This window comes from Camellia sinensis, chromosome 4 (genome assembly GCF_055761805.1).
Source record: "Camellia sinensis isolate YWXY chromosome 4, ASM5576180v1, whole genome shotgun sequence".
Taxonomy (NCBI): Eukaryota; Viridiplantae; Streptophyta; class Magnoliopsida; order Ericales; family Theaceae; genus Camellia; species Camellia sinensis.
This window is the reverse complement of record NC_138964.1, coordinates 197,332,461-197,353,878: the sequence shown is the minus strand read 5'-3', so window position 1 is coordinate 197,353,878 and position 21,418 is coordinate 197,332,461. Positions and strand designations below refer to the sequence as shown.

The following is a 21,418-nucleotide window of genomic DNA, read 5'->3' as shown; positions in this document are numbered from 1 at the left end:
AGGCACCTCATTTTCATAACATTCTGTCATTTCCTCGGTTTGCGTGCCCGTGTGCATGCATTTCAAGGCACCTCACTTCATCGCATTCCGTCATTGCCTCGGTTTGCGTGCCCGTGTGCACGCATTTCGAGGCACCTTATTTTCATAACATTCTGTCATTTCCTCGGTTTGCGTGCCCGTGTGCACGCATTTCGAGGCACCTCATTTTCATTGCATATACCATTGCCTCGGTTTGCGTGCCCGTGTGCACGCATTTCGAGGCCTCTCATTTTCATAGCATAGTGCATACTAGGTTGTATCTTAGATTGCATTCTGTCATTTTCTCGATTTGCGTGCCCGTGTGCACGCATTTCGAGGCATGTCATTCCATAGCATTGTATATGTTAGGATTGTATCTTAGTTGCATTTCATGCATATCATGCATATCGCATCGTGTTCGGGATAGGAGTTAGCCCAGGCACGGGAAACGAGGTACATTTCGTACTCCGAGTGACGGAATGTGTCTCAATTCCCCAGTCACCGACACTCCGGATTATCCATGATGGAGTTAGGTTTTAGCTGTAGTTTCATGTGCATTCATCCTATATTGAGTTGTGCATTTCGACTCTTCGGCCATCATGCCTCGGTATGTGTGATTGGTGGCACGAGGATCGAGACATGCATATATCTGTGCAAATACATTGCTATGCCCTTTCCTGCTCTCTGTTGCAGCAAAACGAAGAATCAGCAACCTTTTGGGGCTTGGCACGCATTTCAAGAACAGGTGTAAACAGAGGCTAATTGGGGCATTCCGGTGGATTTCCGCGCAAGACAATCCGGACATGCATCATCCATCAGAAGCGAAGCAGTCCCTGGCTTGCACGCCGGTTTTATTTGCTTTCTTAGTTAATTCATTAATTAATTAGGATTCTGTAATATTTTGGACTGTAATATTCTTTTATTCGGGACTGTAATATTTGGACTGTATATTTATTCGGATCCTCTGCGCGAGGGCACAACTGTAATAAGTGTGCGTGAGTGTGATGTATGTCTTCCAACCCCACGTCTTTCTCCCTTTTATTTATCCGCTTATGATGGTTAGATTAGGGCATATTTAAATTAGCATACAGTATGACAGCATGTTTGCATTCATTCATCTGTATTGCACGCACCGGGCTCGGCGCATCATACTAACTGCATTGTATTTTCAATTTCAAAGTTGAATACATGATAGTTGTAACATTCCATATGCCATCTTAGAATAGCCGAGCCTGCTATAGTTGCATTTTGCATGTGTTGCATTAGGCATTTCTGTATACTTAGGATCATGCATGATTTCTAATGAAATTTCTATTTTAGCTTGGAGTACTCGGTAAGCTTTATGCTTTAGCATCCTTGCATGCGTGTGAGTGCTGCCATGAATAGCATGCTTACCATGATGCTATGTGCTTATCTGATATACCTGCATGAATGCCTGTGGGTGAAGGTTGGGTTATCTGAATTGGAATAAATCATCAAATGTTTCAAGCCTACCTGCGGGTAGCAAACCATTTTCAAAAACAAGCATGAAATGTTTTGTTCCAATTCAGGCGACTCGGTCTATATTTGTATGCTGTGTGCATCACATAGTAACCTAGGCTAATAAACCGGAATAAGAACTCACAATGTTTTCAAAACTAGATATCATGGTTAGTAGAGGCCGGTCTATGACCGGGCGAGCGGGGGTGCTCACGAAGTGACCTTCCCCAATCGTACCCAAGTTCCCGAGCCGAGGCAACTTTGGTGATGACGGACACGTGGCCTCTTGGCACCGAGTCAGGGTTTCCTAAATTTCCCAAAATAAAAATATTTAGGTGGCGACTCTGTATCTGGCAAAGCAGTCCATATTTGGCACTACTTTTTCAAAAAATCAGTTTCTCAAAACGATTTGCCGGATTTGGACTCTTTGGTTCAGATTAGGAACCGTGACATTAAAGAGTCCGAGCTGTAGTGACCCCAAATGAACAGAACGGGACTAACCCTCCCGGGGCGTTCGGGGACGTCTACAGTCTCCTAATTCAAGACTTAGGTAAGGATTTCATCTTCTCATTCTTGTGTTTGAGCTAATTCTTGCATGGTCCATGTTAAATTGTAGAGCTAAGTCATGTTTTAGTTCATACATGTTGATATAGAGCATAATTCATGCATGCATGTTTGAATTGTTGGATTTTGAGTTGAGTTCATGGCAAATTGTTACATGCATGTCCATAGTTTTGTAATGGTCCATGTTTTCAACTTGTTTTTGGATCAATTGGCTCCTTAGAGCATCAAATTGAGCTCCAAAGTTGTTTAAAATTCATGCATGTTGCATGTTCATCTTGCTCTTGAAAAATGGTTTGAAATTGAGTTTGAATTAAACACCCTTGGGCTTTGATTTCTCAAATTGAGCTTTGAACCATGTTATTCTATGTGTTTACAAATGTTTTCCAGAAAATGGGCCCAAGAGGATTGGTTTTAATGCTTTTGAGCTTGAGTTTGAGCTTGGAGGTGCAATCTGGAATTTCCAGATTCTGCACTCCCACTCGAGCGGGTTAAGTGACGCTCGAGCGTAGAATCCGAACATCTAGTATTTTCTCTGCACTGTTTTACAGTCCGCTCGAGCGGAGGATTGGGCGCTCAAGCGGAGTCATGTGTCTTAAGCTTGAGCGGGAGTCGAGCGTCCGTCGAGCGGAGATTTCACCTATCCAGTACTTTTACAGTACGCTCGAGCGGGATATTTGATGCTCGAGCGTGTACCTTTGTTGCATGACCGCTCGAGCGGGGAAACCTGAGCTCGAGCGGGACTCTGTTTTTCTGAAAACTCCTGAAACTGTTTTCTGATCACATCTTTGCATCCTCATCTCATCCTAGGCATTCTTAGGCCTAGTTTAAGACATCTTATTGAGGATATAGATGTAGAACACACCGAGGCATTAATCTTTCCCAGCTGTGTAGCTTAGTGTGTTCAATCTGTTAACTGTGTAGGGTTGGCGACTGGGGAGGCACGCTCTAGCATACTGTAGCTCAAACTCTGTGAGTAACAATTGTGTAAAGATATGTTCAAATGATTATCTTCTGAATACTGAACTGAACTGTTTACTGAACTGATATTGTTTACTGAATGAATGTATGTCCTATCTTCTGAACTGTATTGTGGCATCCTTAGCACCTACTGTTTACTGTTACTGTTACAGAGATCTCTGTCGGTTCCCTTGTGGAACCACTACTGTTTACTGATTGATGGCCATCATTACTGTTCGGTCTTTTAAGACCTACTGTTTACTGTACTGTTATGCTAATGGGTGTACCACATATGACTGTACTGACTGAACGACTGAAATACTGATTTAATGAACTGTTTTAATTACTATAAGGACATTCATTCTTAACCCCTTTACGCATTATGTTATTCACTGGGCTTTAGCTCACTGCTCATATATATATGTAGGTGTTCAGGCACCAGACCGCGGCTAGGAGCGTCAGGGTTACTCCAGTTTTGTCAAGCCAACTACCGTGCCTCACTGCGAGGTTCCGAGCCTATCTTGTGAAGGCTTAGGGGTGTTTTGCAATTCCCCCTTCTATACTGTCTTACTGTTTTGTATAGACCGAATGCTTATTGTACTGTGATGTAAAGGGTTGAGTCCCTAGTCTGAATGATTGTACATTTTGTGCATACTGTTCTGTACTGATTATGTCTATATGTATGAAAAGTCTTTTTGCATACAGACTGTCACAGCTCATTGGACACTATTCATTTACTGTTTTGGCTTCCGCCAGGCCCTGGACTCTGTTTTACTGTTCTACTGTTCTGCAGGCCTTCGGTAATCTCGGATTACTGGCCGGTTACGGTGTTAAACCCATAGGGCCAGGTTTGGGTTGTGACATGTCCTCCTTCCATCGTGCCTTTTCTTCCAGCATGATCCGCAAATCGGATGATCTGGGCAACTCCGTCTGTTTGGATGATGTTTGGTGCGAGTGTGAGGGTCGGTAAGTACTTCCCTCTGTGTAAGACCTCAATGATCTCATTCTCTCAGACCTGAAGTAACGAGTTCTGGAGGTTCTAGACTGGGTATCGCCTGTCCTGAGGCTTCTACTCTCTGCTTGTGATGGTGTGGAATGCCTTCCATGGTCTTCTGAGCAGCGAGGGGGCGTCTTGTTTTTGCGCCCCTCTCCTGTCGCCACTCCTTTTCCCTTCATCTGGCGGTTCAAGACCTCCATGTCCGCCGCCATCTTCCTTATTAATTCGTCTTGCTCTTTCACGCGGTCCTCCAGAACTTGAGGATCAATCCTTCGTCTTTGTCTGTCAGGACTTTGTGAATGAGAGTGATGGGGACTGTTAGTCCGCCTCCCCTTAGAATCCCTCCTGGAGTTATGTCGCTGGGGCTCCAAGTCTGCCATACGAGGGATAGAAGGTAGTCCTTCACGCCTTGCACCCCCATCTGGTGTTTGCCCGTCGATGGCGGACTGTGGTAAATCTTCATTGTGTGCCATTGTTCCTAAAGAGGTAAAGCTTGATCAAGAAGTTTTGTCCTGTCTGTTTTTCCCACAGACGGCGCCAATTGTACGGGAAAGAAATAAACCTTCTCGTATAATCTTATTGATCAAGTCTGCGTTCCTCCAAACGTCGTCGCTTTACTCCCTGAAAACACAAACGTGAGCTAGCCGGCAGGTGTGTGCCGGAAAACCCTCCGATGCCTAAGTCAGCAAAATAGACAAGTAGACAGAAAGCTCTGTGTATCAAAGTTGTGTGTTACCTCTCCATAGGTGATGTTTGTGAGCTTTTATAGGTTCCGTGTGGCACAATCCAAGTAGGACTCTTACTTCTCCATGTAGAGTCCTCCTAGAATTCATACTCCTGAAAGATAATGCTTATCCTTCAACACCCCCTCACTGCTTAAACCAAGTGAGATGGTTTTTACCATGGCCGAACTCCAATATGACTGAAGTAATCATGATCACGCCGAGCCACAAAGTAGACCGAACTATCGTTAGTTCGGTTCTATCTTCAATGTTCTTACCCCAGTTCCTCCTATGTCAACAGTGTTAAGTTTAAACCGATCTAACTTCTAGCAAGGCTTTTAGACCGAACTAACCATACTGCGCCTTAACCGATATAAGATTTAGTATGGTGACCGGGCTAACTTCTTTGAGATCGGAGTAACTTTAACGGCTTTTTTACTCATCCCTTCGCCCTAAGGCCCACAACGGCCTATTTACATAGTTCGGCCCAATTTCTATATAAATTATCCTCTCAATATTTTAATTTTTTTATTAAAATATATAATTGATAAATAAGACCTAAGAGCTGAAGCATAAAACTTATATTAAAAAAAAAAAAAAATCATTAAAAAAAACAACAGAAAACTAACGATCAAGTCAATCTCAAACATTAAGGAGTCCTATGCATACACATTTCCCAATAACAAAAATTAACTTGGATAGCCTTTCATTAAATTAACAAGGTGTCCTATCCTAAAATATGGGATTTTTAAATAAAAAAAAAATTGAGTTAATTGAATGTGGATAGCCTTTCATTAAATTATTTTTATATTTTATAATTCAAATTGACTTAAGTTTGGTAATAGTTTATTTTAGTTAAAATGTCATTAAAATAATTAATTATGCTTTCTATTTTTTTTACACCTTTTTATAAAAAAAATTAAGTGTAAATTACATTGATACCTCTGAAGTTTGGTCCAATTTCATCGCACTTTCTGAAGTTTTAAAAATTACATTCTCACCCCTTGTAGTTAATAGTTTTATTTTACAAATCCCCTACTTATATAAAAAGTAACAACTCCTAGTAAAAATATAGAAGAAATTACATTAAATAAAAAAAAGTAAAACAAAGGAAAGAAAAAAAAAAGAAGGAAAAAAAGAAAGGGAGAGAAGTAAAACAAAACAAGAAGAGAGAGAATGCATAAATTCAATATCTTCATTCGGTCGAAATAATTACAATGTCAGGGGGGGATAGTAAAATTTTTTAAACGTCAGGAGATGATATGTATCAAATCCAAACTTCAGAGGGTGTAAGTATAATACCCAAAAATTAATTAAAATAGCTAGTTCTCAAAATATACCAAAGCATTCATTTTTTTTTAAAATATATATATGATTTGATGAAAGAGCTATTAGTATCCAATCAACTTATTTTTATAGATATGTTTTACTCAATATAGTTTAAAAAATTAATAGTTCGAATTATCAAAATGGATCATGGAATGAACCAAAAAAATTGCACAACAGTAGCAGTTGCGCACAATAAGCCATCCCAAATCCTAAAATATACACTACAAGAAAAGTGGGTATATGAGACGGGACTATTTGCGACGGCACACTTGCCGTCTCAAAAAGTCACTTTTTGCGACGGCAGAAAATGCCGTCTCAAAAAAGCAGAATATTTGCGACGGCACCATTTGCCGTCTCAAAAAAGCAGAGCATGTGCGACGGCACAATTTGCTGTCTCAAAAAATAAGAGCATTTGCGACGGTATTTTCTGCCGTCGCAAATACTCTACTTTTTTGAGACGGCAAATTGTGCCGTCGCAAATGCTCTGCTTTTTTGAGACGGCATTTGGTGCCGTCGCAAATACTCTACTTTTTTGAGACGGCATATTCTGCCGTCGCAAAAAGTGACTTTCGTGTTTTTTGTTAATTTTTAGTGAATATTTTTAAAATTTTGAATATTTTTTTTAGATGCACCTTAGATGTATCTAAAAAAAAAATTATGAAAAAATATTTTTAAAAATTAATAAATACATAAAAATATAAAAAAAAGTATTGAATTATTGTATTTTGATATTTAGTGAATTTTTAAAAGATTTTTTTTACAATTTTTAAAATTTTTAGGTGTATTTATGTTAGGTGTGTCTAAAAATTAAAAAAAAATACTTAAAATATTAAAAAAATTCAGTAAAAACAATATAACACGGAAACACAAGAAAGTATAATTTTCTCAAAAGAGTTTTTGGAAAACTCTAACCTAGCATAGTGATTGTTGTTTTGAGACAGTTTCATATATATACAGTCACAAAATGGTTTGAATAAATTCTAGTACTTTTTTCTGTCGCAAAAAAAAATTAAAAAAACAATGTCTTCTTACTCTTTTGATATAACATTTCTCTTTTCATACATTTTTTCATCTTCATGTCTCTCTGTCTCTATCTCTCTCTCTTCTCTTTATCTCTTTCACTTATCACTCTTTTTTCTCTGTCTGTCTGTTTCTCTCTCTCATTTTCTTTCTATGTCTCTCGCCTATCTCTCTTCTCTCTATCTCTCTCATCTGTTTTCTCTCTCTGTCTCTCTCGCTCATCTCTCTTCTCTCTATCTCTCTCATTTCTTTTCTCTCTCTCTTTTATCTTTCTATCTTTCTCGTCCATTTCTCTTCTCTCTCTGTCTTTCTCTTTTTCTGTGTCTCTCTCTCGCTCATCTCTTTTCGCTCTATTTCTCTCTCTTTTTGTCTATCTCTCGTTCATCTGTTGTTTCTCTCTCTTTTTCTATCTTTCCCTCTATCTCTATCTCTATCTCTCTCTCTCTCTCTCTTGCTCTCTCTATCTCTTTTTCTGTCTATCTCTCTCTCCCTGTCTCTCTCTTACTCGGCACTCTTCTCTCTCTCTCTCTCTCTCTACTTGTCTATTTGTCTATTTCTCCCTCACTATGTTTGCCTTGCTCACTCTCTTACTCCCATCTTCTCTATTTATCGAGCTCCTTCTCGATTTATCGATCCACTATAAATGACGTCGTCTTACTCTTTTGAACATTTCTCTTTTCACCCATTTTTTCATCTTCCTATCTCTTTGTCTCTGTCTCTCTTCTCTTTTCCTCTCTTACTCATCACTCTTCTCTGTCTGTCTATCTCTCCCTTTCTCTATGTGTCTCTGTCTCACTCATCTCTCTTCTCTGTCTGTTCGTCTCTCTCTTTCTCTCTGTGTCTTTGTCTCTCTTCTCTTTCTCTCTCTTACACATCACTCTTCTCTGTCTGTCTGTCTGTCTGTCTCTCTTTTTCTCTGTGTCTCTCGTCCATCTCTCTTCTCTTTATCTCTTTCATCTATCTTCTCTCTCTGTCTCTCTGTCTCTCTCTTTTTTTTTTCTCTCTCGCTCATCTCTTTCTGTCTCTCTCTCGTTTATCTCTTTTCGCTCTTTTTTTTTTCTCTTTCTGTCTCTCTATTTGTCTATATCTTTTCACCAATTTTTTTATCTTTTTCTCTCTATTTTCTTTCTCTCTCTCATTCATCACTCTCCTCTCTCTGTCTGTCTATTTGTCTCTCTCTCTCTGTGTCTTTCATTCATCTATCTCTTCTCTCATCTCTTTTCTCTCTCTCTTTGTGTGTGCCTCTCACTCATCTCTCTCTCTCACCACTCATCTCCTCTACCACCTTCACCACTACTGCAAACGCCATTTCACTACCACCACTACCACCACGGTCGCCATTTCACCTCTACGACTACCATTACTACTACCATCGCCAGCACTTCACTACCACCACTACCACTACTACTACTACCTTTACCTCTCTTTCACCCCTGCTACTCCATCTACTCTACTACTACCACAAATTTACCACTAATCTCCTTTGTCATCACCACCACCACCACCACCACCACCACCACCACCATCATCTCTTATCCACCACCTTCACCACTACTGTCGGTTCCTCTTCTCTACCACAAAATATTATCTCTCTTCTCTCTTTCACTCATCACTCTTCTCTGTCTGTCAGTCTTTGTCTTTGTCTCTTTCTCTTTCTCTCTCTCTCTTTGTCTCTCGTTCATCTCTCTTGTCTCTATCTCTCTCATCTCTCTATCTCTCTTCTCTCTTGCTCATTTATCTTCTCTCTATCTCTCTATCCGTCTCTCTCGCTCATCTTTTTTCTCTCTTCGTCTCTCTCTTTTTCTATGTCTTTCTCTCGATCATCTTTTTTTGCTCTCTTTCTCTCTCACTCTGTCTATCCCTCACTCATCTATTGTTTCTCTTATTTTTCTATATGTCTCTCTCTATCTGTTTCTCTCTCTGTCTCCCTATATCTTTCTCTATATCTCTTTCTCTTTGTCTCTCTCTCACTTATCACTCTTCTCTCTCTCTTTCTCTCTCTATGTTTGTTTGTCTGTCTTTCGCTCTTCTCTCTCTCTCTTTCTCTCTATGTGTCTGTCTGTCTGCTTGTCTCTCTCTCCCATTGTGTTCACCTTGCTCACTCTCTCCCTCATCTCTTCTCTATTTACCGAGCTCTCCACTACAAGAAAATGCACTTTTAGCGACCACTTTGTCTCTCTCTCACTCATCACTTTGTCTCTGTCTATCTGTCTGTCTCTCTTTCTCTCTCTCTATCTCTCTTCTCTATCTGTCTCTCACTCATCTCTCTCTCACCACCCATCAATATTATCCCTACTTCTACCAAATAAAAAAATAATAATAATTTTTTATTCATTAAAATAAATATGAAACAAATAAATTTTCAACCTTACAAAATGAAAAAATAAAAATAAAAATTCATTAATTATAACAAAAATTATTTTAATAAAAAATAATTTTTTTAAGCAATGATATCTTTTGCTGCAAAAAAAAAAAAAAAAATTTATTATTTAAATATTTATTTGTAATGAAAATAAAAAAAAAATCCAAAAAAATTTCCAACCCCCCCCTTTTCATTCCCGCCCGGTTCCCCCCCTCCCTCTTTCCATTCCCGCTCCCCCCTCCCCCTCCCCCCCAAATCCCCAATCTGTTCAACCAAAATCCCCAATCGGGTTCTCGCCGAACCCATACGTTTCTCATCCGCCCCTTCCTTCTTCAGCTACCAAATCCACGGCCTTCTTAAACTCTCACAAATGGGTACGTCTCTCTCTCTCTCTCTCTTCCAAAACCCTAATCTTTTCATTTTTTATGGTTTATTTTTGTAAAATGAACTACTGTTTGGTTTGGATATGTTGATTTCAGGCAGGTTCCGGTGCGGTTCACTGCCAGTTGATGGATGCGGCTCATCCCGGAATCGTGCCAATGCACAAAGTCAACTTCGATGCCAAGAACGAGTACGAGATGATTCAGAACTACAAAGTTCTTCAAGATGTCTTTAACAAAATGAAGATTACCAAGGTTTCATTTTGTTCACCCCCAATTTCTCTTTGTTTTTATACTAGGGTTTCATATCTTTAATTTAATTATTATTATTATTTTTTTGATTGCTTGTGTAATGTGGGTACAGCACATTGAGGTGAACAAATTAGTGAAAGGAAGGCCCTTGGATAATCTGGAGTTTATGCAATGGATGAAGCGGTACTGTGATTCGGTTAGTGGAGGGGTTCTGTACAGGTACATTTCAACCCTGTTTCTTTCCTCTATGAATTTGTCTGAGCATTTTTGTGCTTTCTTGTTTATTCTGCAAAACCCATAGAGAAATGTAGTCCGTTTCTGGTGTAATTGGGTCTTTGAAGAAGATGGTTCATCGTACACAAATCTTTAATAGCAGTTTACATATTTCTACTGTGTAATCTGAAATCTGATCATATTTCTACAATGTACGAGTTTGTGGAGACAATGAATTTGGATTAATTGGCAGCCTGATACCAGTATCGACTCAACTGCTTGCTTTGAATTAATTGGCAGCCTAACTTGGTGTTTTGAGCCTCTTGACTAAACAAATTTGTTTCAAACAAAAAAAATTAGTTTGTATCCAGAATCCCTAGATTATAGGAGTCTCAATCTCAGTCTCGCTAAGGACCTTAAACAAGAATTGAGTAGGTTCTCATTTTTAGTGTCTATGATATGTGGCTTTGTTTTGTTTTAGCTAATTTATATACAAGGGGAAGAGGGAAAACTTGGCATGGTAGAACCAAGAGCAATGAGGAATAGTCCAAGCATAATGCTGATGATGAACCAAGAGCAATGAAAATTATCTCTTCCTGTTAATTACAATAAAACACAAATGAAAATTAATTACCAAGAGACAAGGGATGAGCATCATATGATTCTTTTAATGAAATTTTTGCTTATTTTTAAATTGCAGTTTGCAAAACATCCATTCCTGATCTCTTACACACATTTGAGAAACCAGACCCCTGCCACACTGCGAGGATTTTCAAGGTGAGTATAAGGCATTTACAAAGTTTGGTATTGCCTTATGCATCAAATTACAATGAAATCAGATTACAATGAAAACAGCTATTTGTGAATGGATTTAGAATGGATTAGATCATGTATTTTTATTATATATGTGGTGCATTTATGACTTTCGTTGTGGTCCAAAAGAGCCTTCACGTTTATAATAGACCAACACAGGTGATGTTTGGCAACAAATATATAAGGTACAGTAGGACCTTTAGCCCACAAATTTGTATGAAACAAAAGTATGATTTCATACTTGATGATGCAGAGCCCAAATTCAACTTTGTTTTGTTTTAGTCAAGTAGTATTAACCCAAGATGTGGTTTGGACTTTCTTTTCTTGCGTTTACCTTTTTTTCCTTTTCTTTTCTTTTCTTTTCTTTTCTCTCTAATTTTCTTGTTTAAGTTAACAACATGAACATGATGGAGTTGTTGTGATGCTTCTTCCATGGCTTTGACTCAATTGGTAAACAGTGTTTAATTAAATAATCATAAGTGGACCTTTTTCTTCTATTAAAAAATCTAATGGAAAATGGAAAGTATAAGAATTATTTTTATTTTGTATTTCATAAATTTTTTTATTTTGATTTTGATAATTAAAATGATACAAAATGGAAAGTATAAGAATTATACGAATTTGTATTAAACTTACATCTTTTTGTGAAACTACTTATGTAAGTTCATGAAAATTTATGTAATATTGTGTAAAGTTGTATGTGGTGTACAATGCACACTCAAGATTTTTCTGTATAGGTAATTTATTTATTTTTTAAATATATAATATAATGCTAAAATTATCTATCTAAATACAAAAGAAATAAAAAAAAGAAAACGACATCAAGAAAGGTTGTTTTGATGAAATAAAATCATTATTATTTTTTCCTACTTATCCAAACAAGAGGATTTCAAAAACAAATTTTGAGTTTTCAATGTATATTTTTTTTATTGAACATTTTTTATATTTTAATCATTTTTTTAACTTTTAAAATTCATCTAATTTAAATATACTTAAAAAGTACAAAATTTGTATTAAAACAAAATCTTTAAGCAATTCACTAAATACAAAAAATTAGAATATTTTTATATTTTTTTGTATTTATTATTTTTCAAAAAAGTTTCTTCACAAATATTTTAAATTTTAAGTACATTTAAATTAGATGTATCTAAAAATAAAAATAAAAATTGACCAAATATTAAAAAATTTACGAAAAACAAAAAAATACCAATTGAAAACTCAAAACCAGTTTTTGAAAAACTCAAAACCAAACAAAGTAATTTTTTTTTTTTTTTTCTCTTTCAACTTAAGAAATTCTTTCAAATCTCCCCTTATTTCCACAAAAAAATACCAATTGAATCACTAAGTTTTGTTACCAATAAATATGTGCATATACATCATTTACTGGTTGTGCCATGAGATTTATTGAAGGTAAGGAAGTTTTAAGTTTAGGTTCTTAGATGAGCTGATTTTTCCCATGTTATAATCAGTCTTTGCCTTCTTATTATATGAAGATCCACCAATGTGCTCTATAATGATGCTCTGTGGTATGGATCGGGTCTAGGTGTATGTGTAGCCTTACCTACGGATTTTGGTGGGGGATATTGTAGAAAATTCAGTAGAGCACCCAAGACCCTAGGCAAACCTAGGTGATTGTATTATTATTTTTCCTTTCATGTGCAAAATTTATATAATCGTTGCTCATGCATGAATTTACAACATATAGCATATATTTGATGAGATCACATTGTTAGTTTAGTGCCTTGGAGCTGAATGATACATGAAACTAAGTATACCTTAATCTATAATTGAATGATAATAATTGATGATGATGTGATAGTGAAATATTGGTGTTAACTTTGGTTTGTTCTTTGTGATGTTCAGGAGATAGTGATGTCACAGAAAAACTAGTAGACCCGATTAAAGTTTACTCTGAGAGATATGCAGTTGTTCCTGATGACAACGTAAGTGTTCTTTCCACAGTTTTCATTGTCTTCATTACTGGTGTTTAAATAGTTGGTTTCTCCAAAAGATTATAATTTGCAACTGTTATCTATTTATTTGTAGGTCAAAAGGATAAATTTTGCCGAGGGGAAGATCTGATTCTAGAAGTAACTCAAAATTGAGATCTTGTTGGAAATTTTTTATTTTTTTATTTTTTGTAAGAGCATTTAAATATCCAATGTGCTGATTGGTGAATTTTAGATTTTATTTTATTATTTTATTTTTTTTAGGATTTGGGTGAATTTTATAATTTAAATATGCTTCTATGAACATGTACAGTTTAATTATTCTTTGTAAAATATTGAATTTGATGGTTTGATCAATTTTTATTTTTATTTTCTGTTATAATGTTTTTGTGAATGGAATGTAAATAATCAGCTCTTAGAGAGTGAGAGACGGCACCACCGTCGGAAAAAATAGAAATTTTTAATATTTTTATTAATTTTGTTATAGGTTTTATTTTTTGCGACGACATTATACTGTCGCAAAAAATAGAAATTTTATTATTTAAAATAAAAATTTTATTATTTTTTAATATTTTTTGCGACGGCATTACACTGTCGCAAAAAATAGAAAATTTCATATTTTTTATACTTTTTGCGACGGCACTATACCGTTGCAAAAACAGTATTTTTTTTAAAGAAAAAGACTATTAGCGACGGTATTTTATGCCGTCTCAAATAACATTTTTAGCGACGGTAAAAATAAGGCCGTCGCAAAAAAGTCAAGAAATTTCAAACGTTATTAGCGACTGCACGGTGCTGTCGCAAAAAGGTAAAAAATGCCGTCGCAAAAACTCTTTTGCAACCCCTGTAGTTGCGACCCCCCTCTTGCCGTCGCAAAAAGTCATTTTGCCGTCGCAAAAAGTATTAGCGACGGCATTAGGAGTATTAGCGACGGTATTTTACCGTCGCAAAAAGTCAATTTTTTTGTAGTGATAACACACAAGAAAGACTTATATTATAAAAAATATAAAAAAAAAACCAAAAAAAAAAACATCATACCTAAAATAGATTTATGTTTTGTTAACTGCCAATGGAGAAGTTTTGCTAATGCTAAAATATGACACACAAGAAAGATTTATATTAAAAAAAAAAAAGAAAAAAGAAAACTAGTGCAAACACAAAATAGATTATAACTCATAAAAATGAGATTTTTTTATTGAAAAAATACTGGTATTTCAAAAAATTAATTATAAATTCAAGAAAAAATTTATGACTTTACATTTTTGATGCTTATAAAATTTATCATTAATTTAAAAATATTTTTTAAATATAAACTGAAATTTTCCGTTTTTTATTTTCTAACTGTTAACTGACTGATTTTCCCAACAATCTATAAACGGAAACAATTGTAAAAAATGTACAAATTCGGTGGATTCATATTTTTGTTCAGGGGTTTTTTGTGACAGTATTACAGCACAGTCGGAATAAGAAAAAAATTACAAAAAATATATAAAATATAAGTGCTTCTGTAATAGTATGTAAGTGTGCTTACACCCTCCTATGTTTATGTAAAAAATAAAAATAAAAAAATTATCCCATTGATATATAATTCTCACTTTCTTTTTCCTTTCTCTCGCGTCCCATGAAAATTTTTAAGTGTGTGCGGTGAGCTTCGAATAATTTGAGGATAAAATTATAAATTAAATGATAGGTTAACAGATTAATTTGTATAATAATTTTTAAATATATAGTACAAAATAATTTTACATAATATATTCTATATATATAACTACTAATTTGTAATAAATTTCATATCTTAAATCTCTCTCACATTTATTTTTATATTGATATTTCATTGGAGATTAAAAAATATATATGTATTGACTATAGCGAAGTGGAGCGGTTCCGTTGACGAATTATAAATTTTAAAATTTAAATAACGATTGGCAGTTAGAACGGTACAAATTAATACGACTCAATACAATTTTAACAAATTAAATAATATTGTACACAGTCCTAGTGCAAAAAAAAAATATATATATATATATATATCAATCATAATCATTTTGCGCCACACATCCCATAGGCTATAAATTTCCATGTCCAATCCACACTACTCCTCCTGTGGTGCGTTAGATCCTGATCTCTATACATAACAACGCACAGATCATCTTGTTCAGAAATCCACACCAAAATATACGTTCATGGAAGCTAGCTTGCTATACTACGTATCTCTCTCTCTCCTCCTCCTCTTCGTTGCCTTCAAGTCCTTCTCACAATCAAGACCTCAGTGCCGCCGTAACCTCCCACCGAGCCCACCGGCTCTTCCGGTCATTGGTCGCCTCCACCTCCTCAAACCACCTCTCCACCGAACTCTCGATCGACTCTCTCAAAACCTCGGCTCCGTCTTCTCCCTCCGCTTCGGCTCCCGTCTCGTCGTGGTGGTTTCGTCGCCTTCCGCAGTAGAGGAATGCTTCACAAAGAACGACGTCGTCTTAGCCAACCGTCCTCAGCTCATCAGAGGCAAGCATATTGGCTACAACTACACCAACATGGTCACCTCCCCCTATGGCAACTACTGGCGCAACCTCCGCCGCCTCATGTCGCTCGAAATCTTATCCACGACTCGACTCAACGCCTTCTCATCGATCCGAATGGACAAAATCAAGCTTCTCCTCCGAAATCTGTATCGAAATTCGTCGACTGACTTCGCAAAAGTTGAATTGAAATCCAAGTTTTCGGAGATGAGCTTTAACATCATCATGAGAATGATCGCCGGAAAGCGATACTACGGCGAGGAATTGGAGAATTACGAGGAGGCGAAGGAGATTCGGGATCTGTTGAGCGAGACATTGAAGTATGGAGGTGCGTCGAACCCTAACGATTTCGTACCGGTTTTGAGGTGGATTGATTATGGGAATTTTGAGAAGAATTTGAAGAGAATTGATAAGAGGATGGACGTGTTCTTGCAAGGTCTGATCGATGAACACAGAGGTGATAAGAGTAGGAATTCGATGATCGATCATTTGCTTTCGTTCCAAGAATCACAGCCTGAATATTATACAGATGAAATCATCAGAGGGCTTATCCTGGTAAGTGAGCAAATCCCCTCCTCACTCTCTATGAGAGGGGAGATTTGCTCCATTAGTACGGCCGAGCAAAGATTGGACGGGTCTGTTTTGCTCGGTCTAAAGGATCAGCTGACCGGGCGTGAACTAAGCCTGGCCGAGCTGCGACTAGCAAACATTCGGCGGTGCACACAGCTAAGTGGCGAGACCGGGCTACAGATAGCTCGGGCTAAACTGTGGACAAGTGAGGGATGAGTCTCTGACCGGTGAGCCGAGATGGGAAGATTCCAGATAACCTCGGATGAAAGTAGAACGAACGGAGGCCGGCATGCCTCGCGACCGGTACGCCACGATAAACCGGTCAATACCTGCCCGGCCCATGAGCATCACCCCGCCACCCTTTTGCCAAGGGGCAGTTCGGTGGGGCATAGTGCGGTTGAGCGCCTGTAGTGATAGTTCTTCGTGGGAGATAGGCCGGTCGTGGTACTGCAGTCAGGTGTGCCACCTGGGCCAATGGCACGAGGGAAGGGACATCTGCTCCACGCATGCCTCAATACCGTTAGACAGTTCTGCGTGTACTGATGAGAGGAATAAGCCTTTACACGCGTAAGGTGGTGAGAGGCGAGCACTGCCACCTGTCTTGAGAAGGACAGCAGAGGTAGTGCGTGCATAATCTTGAGGCTGCATGGCCAGCCTTGAAATAGGGAGGCGGACGAACGTTAGAGGTATGCAACTTCTTCCCCAGAAAGAAAATACTCTCTCTCTATCTGTCTTCTCCTTCCTTCTTCAAGTGGACTGACTTGATCGTCGGAGGGCCTATCTGGTACACCACTGCCGGGCAGCTCACCGTTTCTGTGTTACCAGGTAGACGCCGTCAAGAGAAGCTTGGAGTACAAGGAGTACGGAAAGCTGAGGATATTTCGCCCCCGTACAATTGGCGCCGTCTGTGGGAAGTTTTTTATACTCAACCCTTGTTCTTAAAGCTTCTTCAACCATTTCCATGGCCAACAACGGCGAAGCCCTGCTGTCCGTCGTCGATGGCGTCACACCTGAGTACGTCCGCTTGAGAGAAGGTCCTCCGAATATTCCAGCCATGGCGGGCCTAGAGACTCCCTCGCGAAGTGCGTGAGACAAACGCGAAAGGAGTGTTGATCGCTCGCAGAGTCCTGAGGGCCGCCGACGCCGGGGGAAGTCCCATGCGCAGCGCCTGGAGCACAAACTCAGGGACCAAGACGCCGTCATTCGCAAGATGGCGGCGGAGATGGAGCTGCTGAAACGCCAGATTAAAGGGAAGGGTGTTGCTGGAGAGGGCAACCTCAGTGAGCGCACCCCGTCCCCTCGTTGCAGCAGTCGCCGCCAGGGGAGGACCCACTCTCTCTGCATCACCAAGAACTATGGAGTTGGAGGTTCCGACCAAGGAGAGGGCAGGTCCCTCTCTCGCGACAGCACGTACCGCTCCTCACGTCCGACGCCGACGTTGGGATCCTTTTTCTCCACACGTTCCAGGGACTTGAGGGATGTATTGGAGGAGAGGGCGCGCTGTCGGGAGGCTCGGAGAGTGCCGGCATTGCAGAGGTTAAGCGCTCCAGTTCGTTACAGTGAGGAAGTGGCGATGCCAGCCCCCAAAGTGATGGCCCCTGCGCTGGTGGACAAAGAGCTGGCGCGACTTACAGCCACACCGCTGTCTCCAGAGATTGAGAGTACGCCACTCCCTGCCGGATTCCACCAGCCAAAGTTCACTTTGTACGACGGCAAGACAGATCCATACATGCACGTGAGCCATTACCGGCAAGTAATGGCTGGACACCGACGGAATGACGCCTTGATGTGTCTCATATTCCCAGCAAGCTTGGGAGAGCTGGGTTTGAAATGGTTCGAAAGGCTCCCGGAGGGGAGTATTGAGGGGTGGCAGCAACTAGCGGAAGCCTTCGTCACCAGATTCAAAACCAACACACAAATGCCGAAGGAGGTCGACCATCTCCTGGGCGTCAAGATGGAGTCTGGATGTTCGTTGGAGGCATACAATGCGAAATATTGGGAAACTTACAATGAGATCCTCGACTGCCCCACCAATCTGGCGATCACTCAGTACAAACGGGGTCTCCTAGTCGGACATAGGCTGCGAGATTCACTCACGATGCATCAACCTACAACCATAGAGTCATTGATGCAGCGGATCAATGAGCACATTCGTGTGAAGGATGATGTCGCCTCCGTGACTGAGAAGGCTAATCCGGTCGCGGCGGACAGAAGGGTTGCGGGGAAAGTTCACTCGGTTGGGCAGGAGGATAACCACCCACACAACCGGTCGAAAGACCAGCGCCATGGTTCAAACCATGATGACAGAAACAAGGGCCGCCGAAACGACCGGGCTGACCCTCCCCGTGATGCAGCGGAGGATACCAAAAGAAAATTGAATGCGCAGACTAGGATCACCACAGTGTTTAAAATCCCCATCTACCGCATTTTAGACGAGATTCGAGGCGAACCCTTCGTCCGTTGGTCGGCCAAGTTGGGGAGTGCGCAAAGGGGCTTCAATTCAAAATATCGCTGCACCTTTCATGAAGAACAGGGGCACCGAACAGAGGACTGCTTGCTGCTCAAGCAACACTTAGAGGAGTTGGTGGCGGCAGGGCATCTTGACCAATACATAGATGGGGGCATCAAGGCCACGCCAGCGGACCAAGCCGAGCCAAACGGCCTGGCCGCCCTAGAAGCGCCCCCGCAAGGTGTAATCAACGTCATCTACAGTATCATTGAACCAGCCAGGGTTTGCGAGCTGAGAGGGATGATCAAGAAGGCCGAGCACATAAGGGAAGCGCACTCCGTTCAGCCCGCTGTGAAGAAAGGAAAGACCGAAGAAAGGGACATCCTTTCATTCTCAACCAAGGACTTGGAAAGAGTTCAGATGCCGCACAATGATGCTTTAGTGGTCACTCTTTGCGCCAAAGACTTTGACATCAAGAGAATCTTGATCAACCAGGGGAGTTCGGTAGAAATTATGTATTATGACGCGTTTAAACAAATGAAGTTGGAAGACAAGGACTTGGCCCCTGCAACGTCGCCTTTGGTCGGCTTCAACTCACAGCCAGAATGGCCAATCGGAAAGATAATTTTGCCGGTCAAAGCGGGATCGGTCGTAAAGCAAGTAGAGTTCTGGGTGCTTAAAGTTCCATCAACTTACAACTTGATCTTAGGCAGGGGATGGCTGCACGCCATGCAGGTAGTTGCTTCGACCTTCCACCAAGTCATGCGCTTTCCGGCACCGAGCGGACAAATAGAGGAAGTTTGGGGGGATCAGGCGATGGCGAAACAATGCTTCGTTGCGGTAAATGGCAGTTGAGCGGCCAAAGGGTTCGTCTAAATGATTGAAGGGCCCGAGGGGAAAGAGGTCCTTGAAGACGTAGGAAGAAAGGCCGAGGAAAAGTCGGTCGAAGATTTGGTGGAAGTGCGCATTGACGAGAACGATCCAACTAAATTCTTCCTTTTGGGATCATCCTTGTCTAGCGCTGAGCGGATGAATTATGTCAACTTCTTGGTTTCTAATTTGGAGGCCTTTGCCTGGACGCCTTACGACATGCCTGGCATCGACCCGAGCTTCATTTGTCATCAGTTGAATGTCTTCCCTAATGCACGGCTAGTCATTCAAAGGACGCGCCGCTCAGCCTTGCACCATGCTGAAGTGGTCGCAGAGGAAGTAAAGAATTTGTTGGAAGCTGGGGCCATAGAGGAGGTGAAATACCCTCGGTGGATATCCAACACGGTGGTTGTTCCGAAGAAGAACGGCAAGTGGCGAGTCTGCGTTGACTACAAGACTGTCAACCGAGCTTGCCCCAAGGATAGCTTTCCCTTGGCGTCACTTTGGGGGCTGGATATTGTTGGGCCACTCCCAGCTGCACCGGGCAACCATAAGTTCTTCATAGCCGCCACCGACTATTTCGCCAAGTGGGTTGAGGCCGAGCCACTAGCAACCATAAGGGAAAAAGACGTGAAGAAGTTTGTATGGCAAAACGTGATCACCCGTTTCGGTATACCCAAGGCCCTCATCTCGGATAATGGCGCTCAATTTGATGGTAAACTCTTTCGCGGATTTTGCGAAGAGTTGAAGATCGAGTTCTACAATTCGATGCCGGCCTATCCTCAGTCAAATGGTCAAGCAGAGGCTTCAAACAAGACCATCCTGGACGGGCTGAAGAAGCGGCTTGAGAAGGCTAACGGCAAATGGGCTGAAGAACTCCCTAATGTGCTCTGGGCATACCGCACTACGCCAAGGCAGTCAACCGGGGAAACACCATTTGCTTTGGCCTACGGCATGGAGGCCGTCATCCCGTTGGAAATTGGCATGCCAACCATCTGCTCTGAAAATTTCCAGCCAGATCTGAATAGTGAAGCGGTGGCATTGGAGTTGGACCTTGCTGAAGAAAAGAGGGAGCAAGCATTGATCCACATAGCGGCTTATCAACAAAAACTCTCCAAAAAATACAACAAGGCTATGCACCCCAGGATGTTCAAGATCGGGGACTGGGTATTAAGAAAGGTGCTTGGCAACACAGTGGTCCCTGGCGAGGGAAAGCTCGGTGCAAATTGGGAAGGACCATACAAGGTGATTGGTCTTGCTGGTAAAGGGGCGTACCATCTGGAAGATATAGATGGCAAGGCTGTCCCCAGACCATGGAATACGGCCAACCTTAAGGTCTTTTACTTTTAAGATGTAATTTGCTTGTGTTGTTTAGCTTTTTTAGACCTTTAGCCTTTTGGCACTTAATGTAAAGGATAGCAATGCTTTTGTAATGAAAAATAGCCCTCCTGTTGTTTGGAATTACATCTTTGTACTATGGATTCGCAAGGACGCAAGGCAATTATGAATACCAGGGGCAAGAGACCGACCTGAATGGGACCGGGCTGATTCCCTCTTGCTGGAATGAATGCAGACCGCACAAACAGTTGGAACATTGTCCAACGATTTAATTGGAGTATGGCCCCATTCGCATTAGGGCCGAGATGGTTTTTCTCGCCTGGTTGAAATGTTGGCGTCATGACTAACTCAACTGAAACATTGGTGTTTTGCCCAGTGTAGGGGCCAAGCTGATTTTGCTCGGCCCAGTGGACATATTGGTGTCTTGCCCAATATGGAAAACGAGCGGAATTTGCTCGGCAAAATTTGGAATGTTGGAATTTTGTCCAATGGATAAGAAGCCGAGCTGAATTAGCTCGGCCTAAAAGAAATGTTGGCAGCTTACCCAACTTAAAAGGCGAGCTGATTTTGCTCGGCCACGTCGAAATTGCATGAAATTTACAAACTAATTAAGGCCGTGC

At 40.5% G+C, this 21,418-nt stretch overlaps 2 protein-coding genes and 1 pseudogene across 2 annotated transcripts; all 3 read left to right on the top strand.

Annotated features, from left to right (window-relative positions):
- Positions 1-9,694: 9,694 nt before the first annotated feature.
- On the top strand, positions 9,695-13,409 carry LOC145788803 (microtubule-associated protein RP/EB family member 1C-like). Its single transcript, XM_082923028.1, has 4 exons — positions 9,695-9,822; positions 9,928-10,083; positions 10,193-10,299; positions 12,970-13,409. Exons 2-4 carry the CDS (start codon positions 9,958-9,960, stop codon positions 12,974-12,976), a joined length of 240 nt encoding a protein of 79 aa, XP_082779154.1. The 5' UTR covers positions 9,695-9,822; positions 9,928-9,957; the 3' UTR covers positions 12,977-13,409.
- Positions 13,410-15,238: 1,829 nt separating this feature from the next.
- On the top strand, positions 15,239-16,357 carry LOC145824356 (cytochrome P450 81Q32 pseudogene; annotated as a pseudogene).
- Positions 16,358-18,095: 1,738 nt separating this feature from the next.
- Positions 18,096-19,445, top strand: LOC145824355 (uncharacterized). The gene has a single exon (XM_082923997.1). The coding sequence runs from the start codon at positions 18,096-18,098 to the stop codon at positions 19,443-19,445; it is 1,350 nt and encodes a 449-aa protein (XP_082780123.1).
- The last annotated feature ends 1,973 nt before the right edge of the window (positions 19,446-21,418 follow it).

Bases quoted from the DNA above. Each gene is read 5' to 3' on its own strand.
- LOC145788803 (XM_082923028.1), top strand. From the start codon at position 9,958: ATGGATGCGGCTCATCCCGGAATCGTGCCAATGCACAAAGTCAACTTC. The intron at 10,084-10,192 runs GTTTCATTTTGT...ATGTGGGTACAG, and splicing joins ACAAAATGAAGATTACCAAG to CACATTGAGGTGAACAAATT.
- LOC145824355 (XM_082923997.1), top strand. From the start codon at position 18,096: ATGGAGTCTGGATGTTCGTTGGAGGCATACAATGCGAAATATTGGGAA.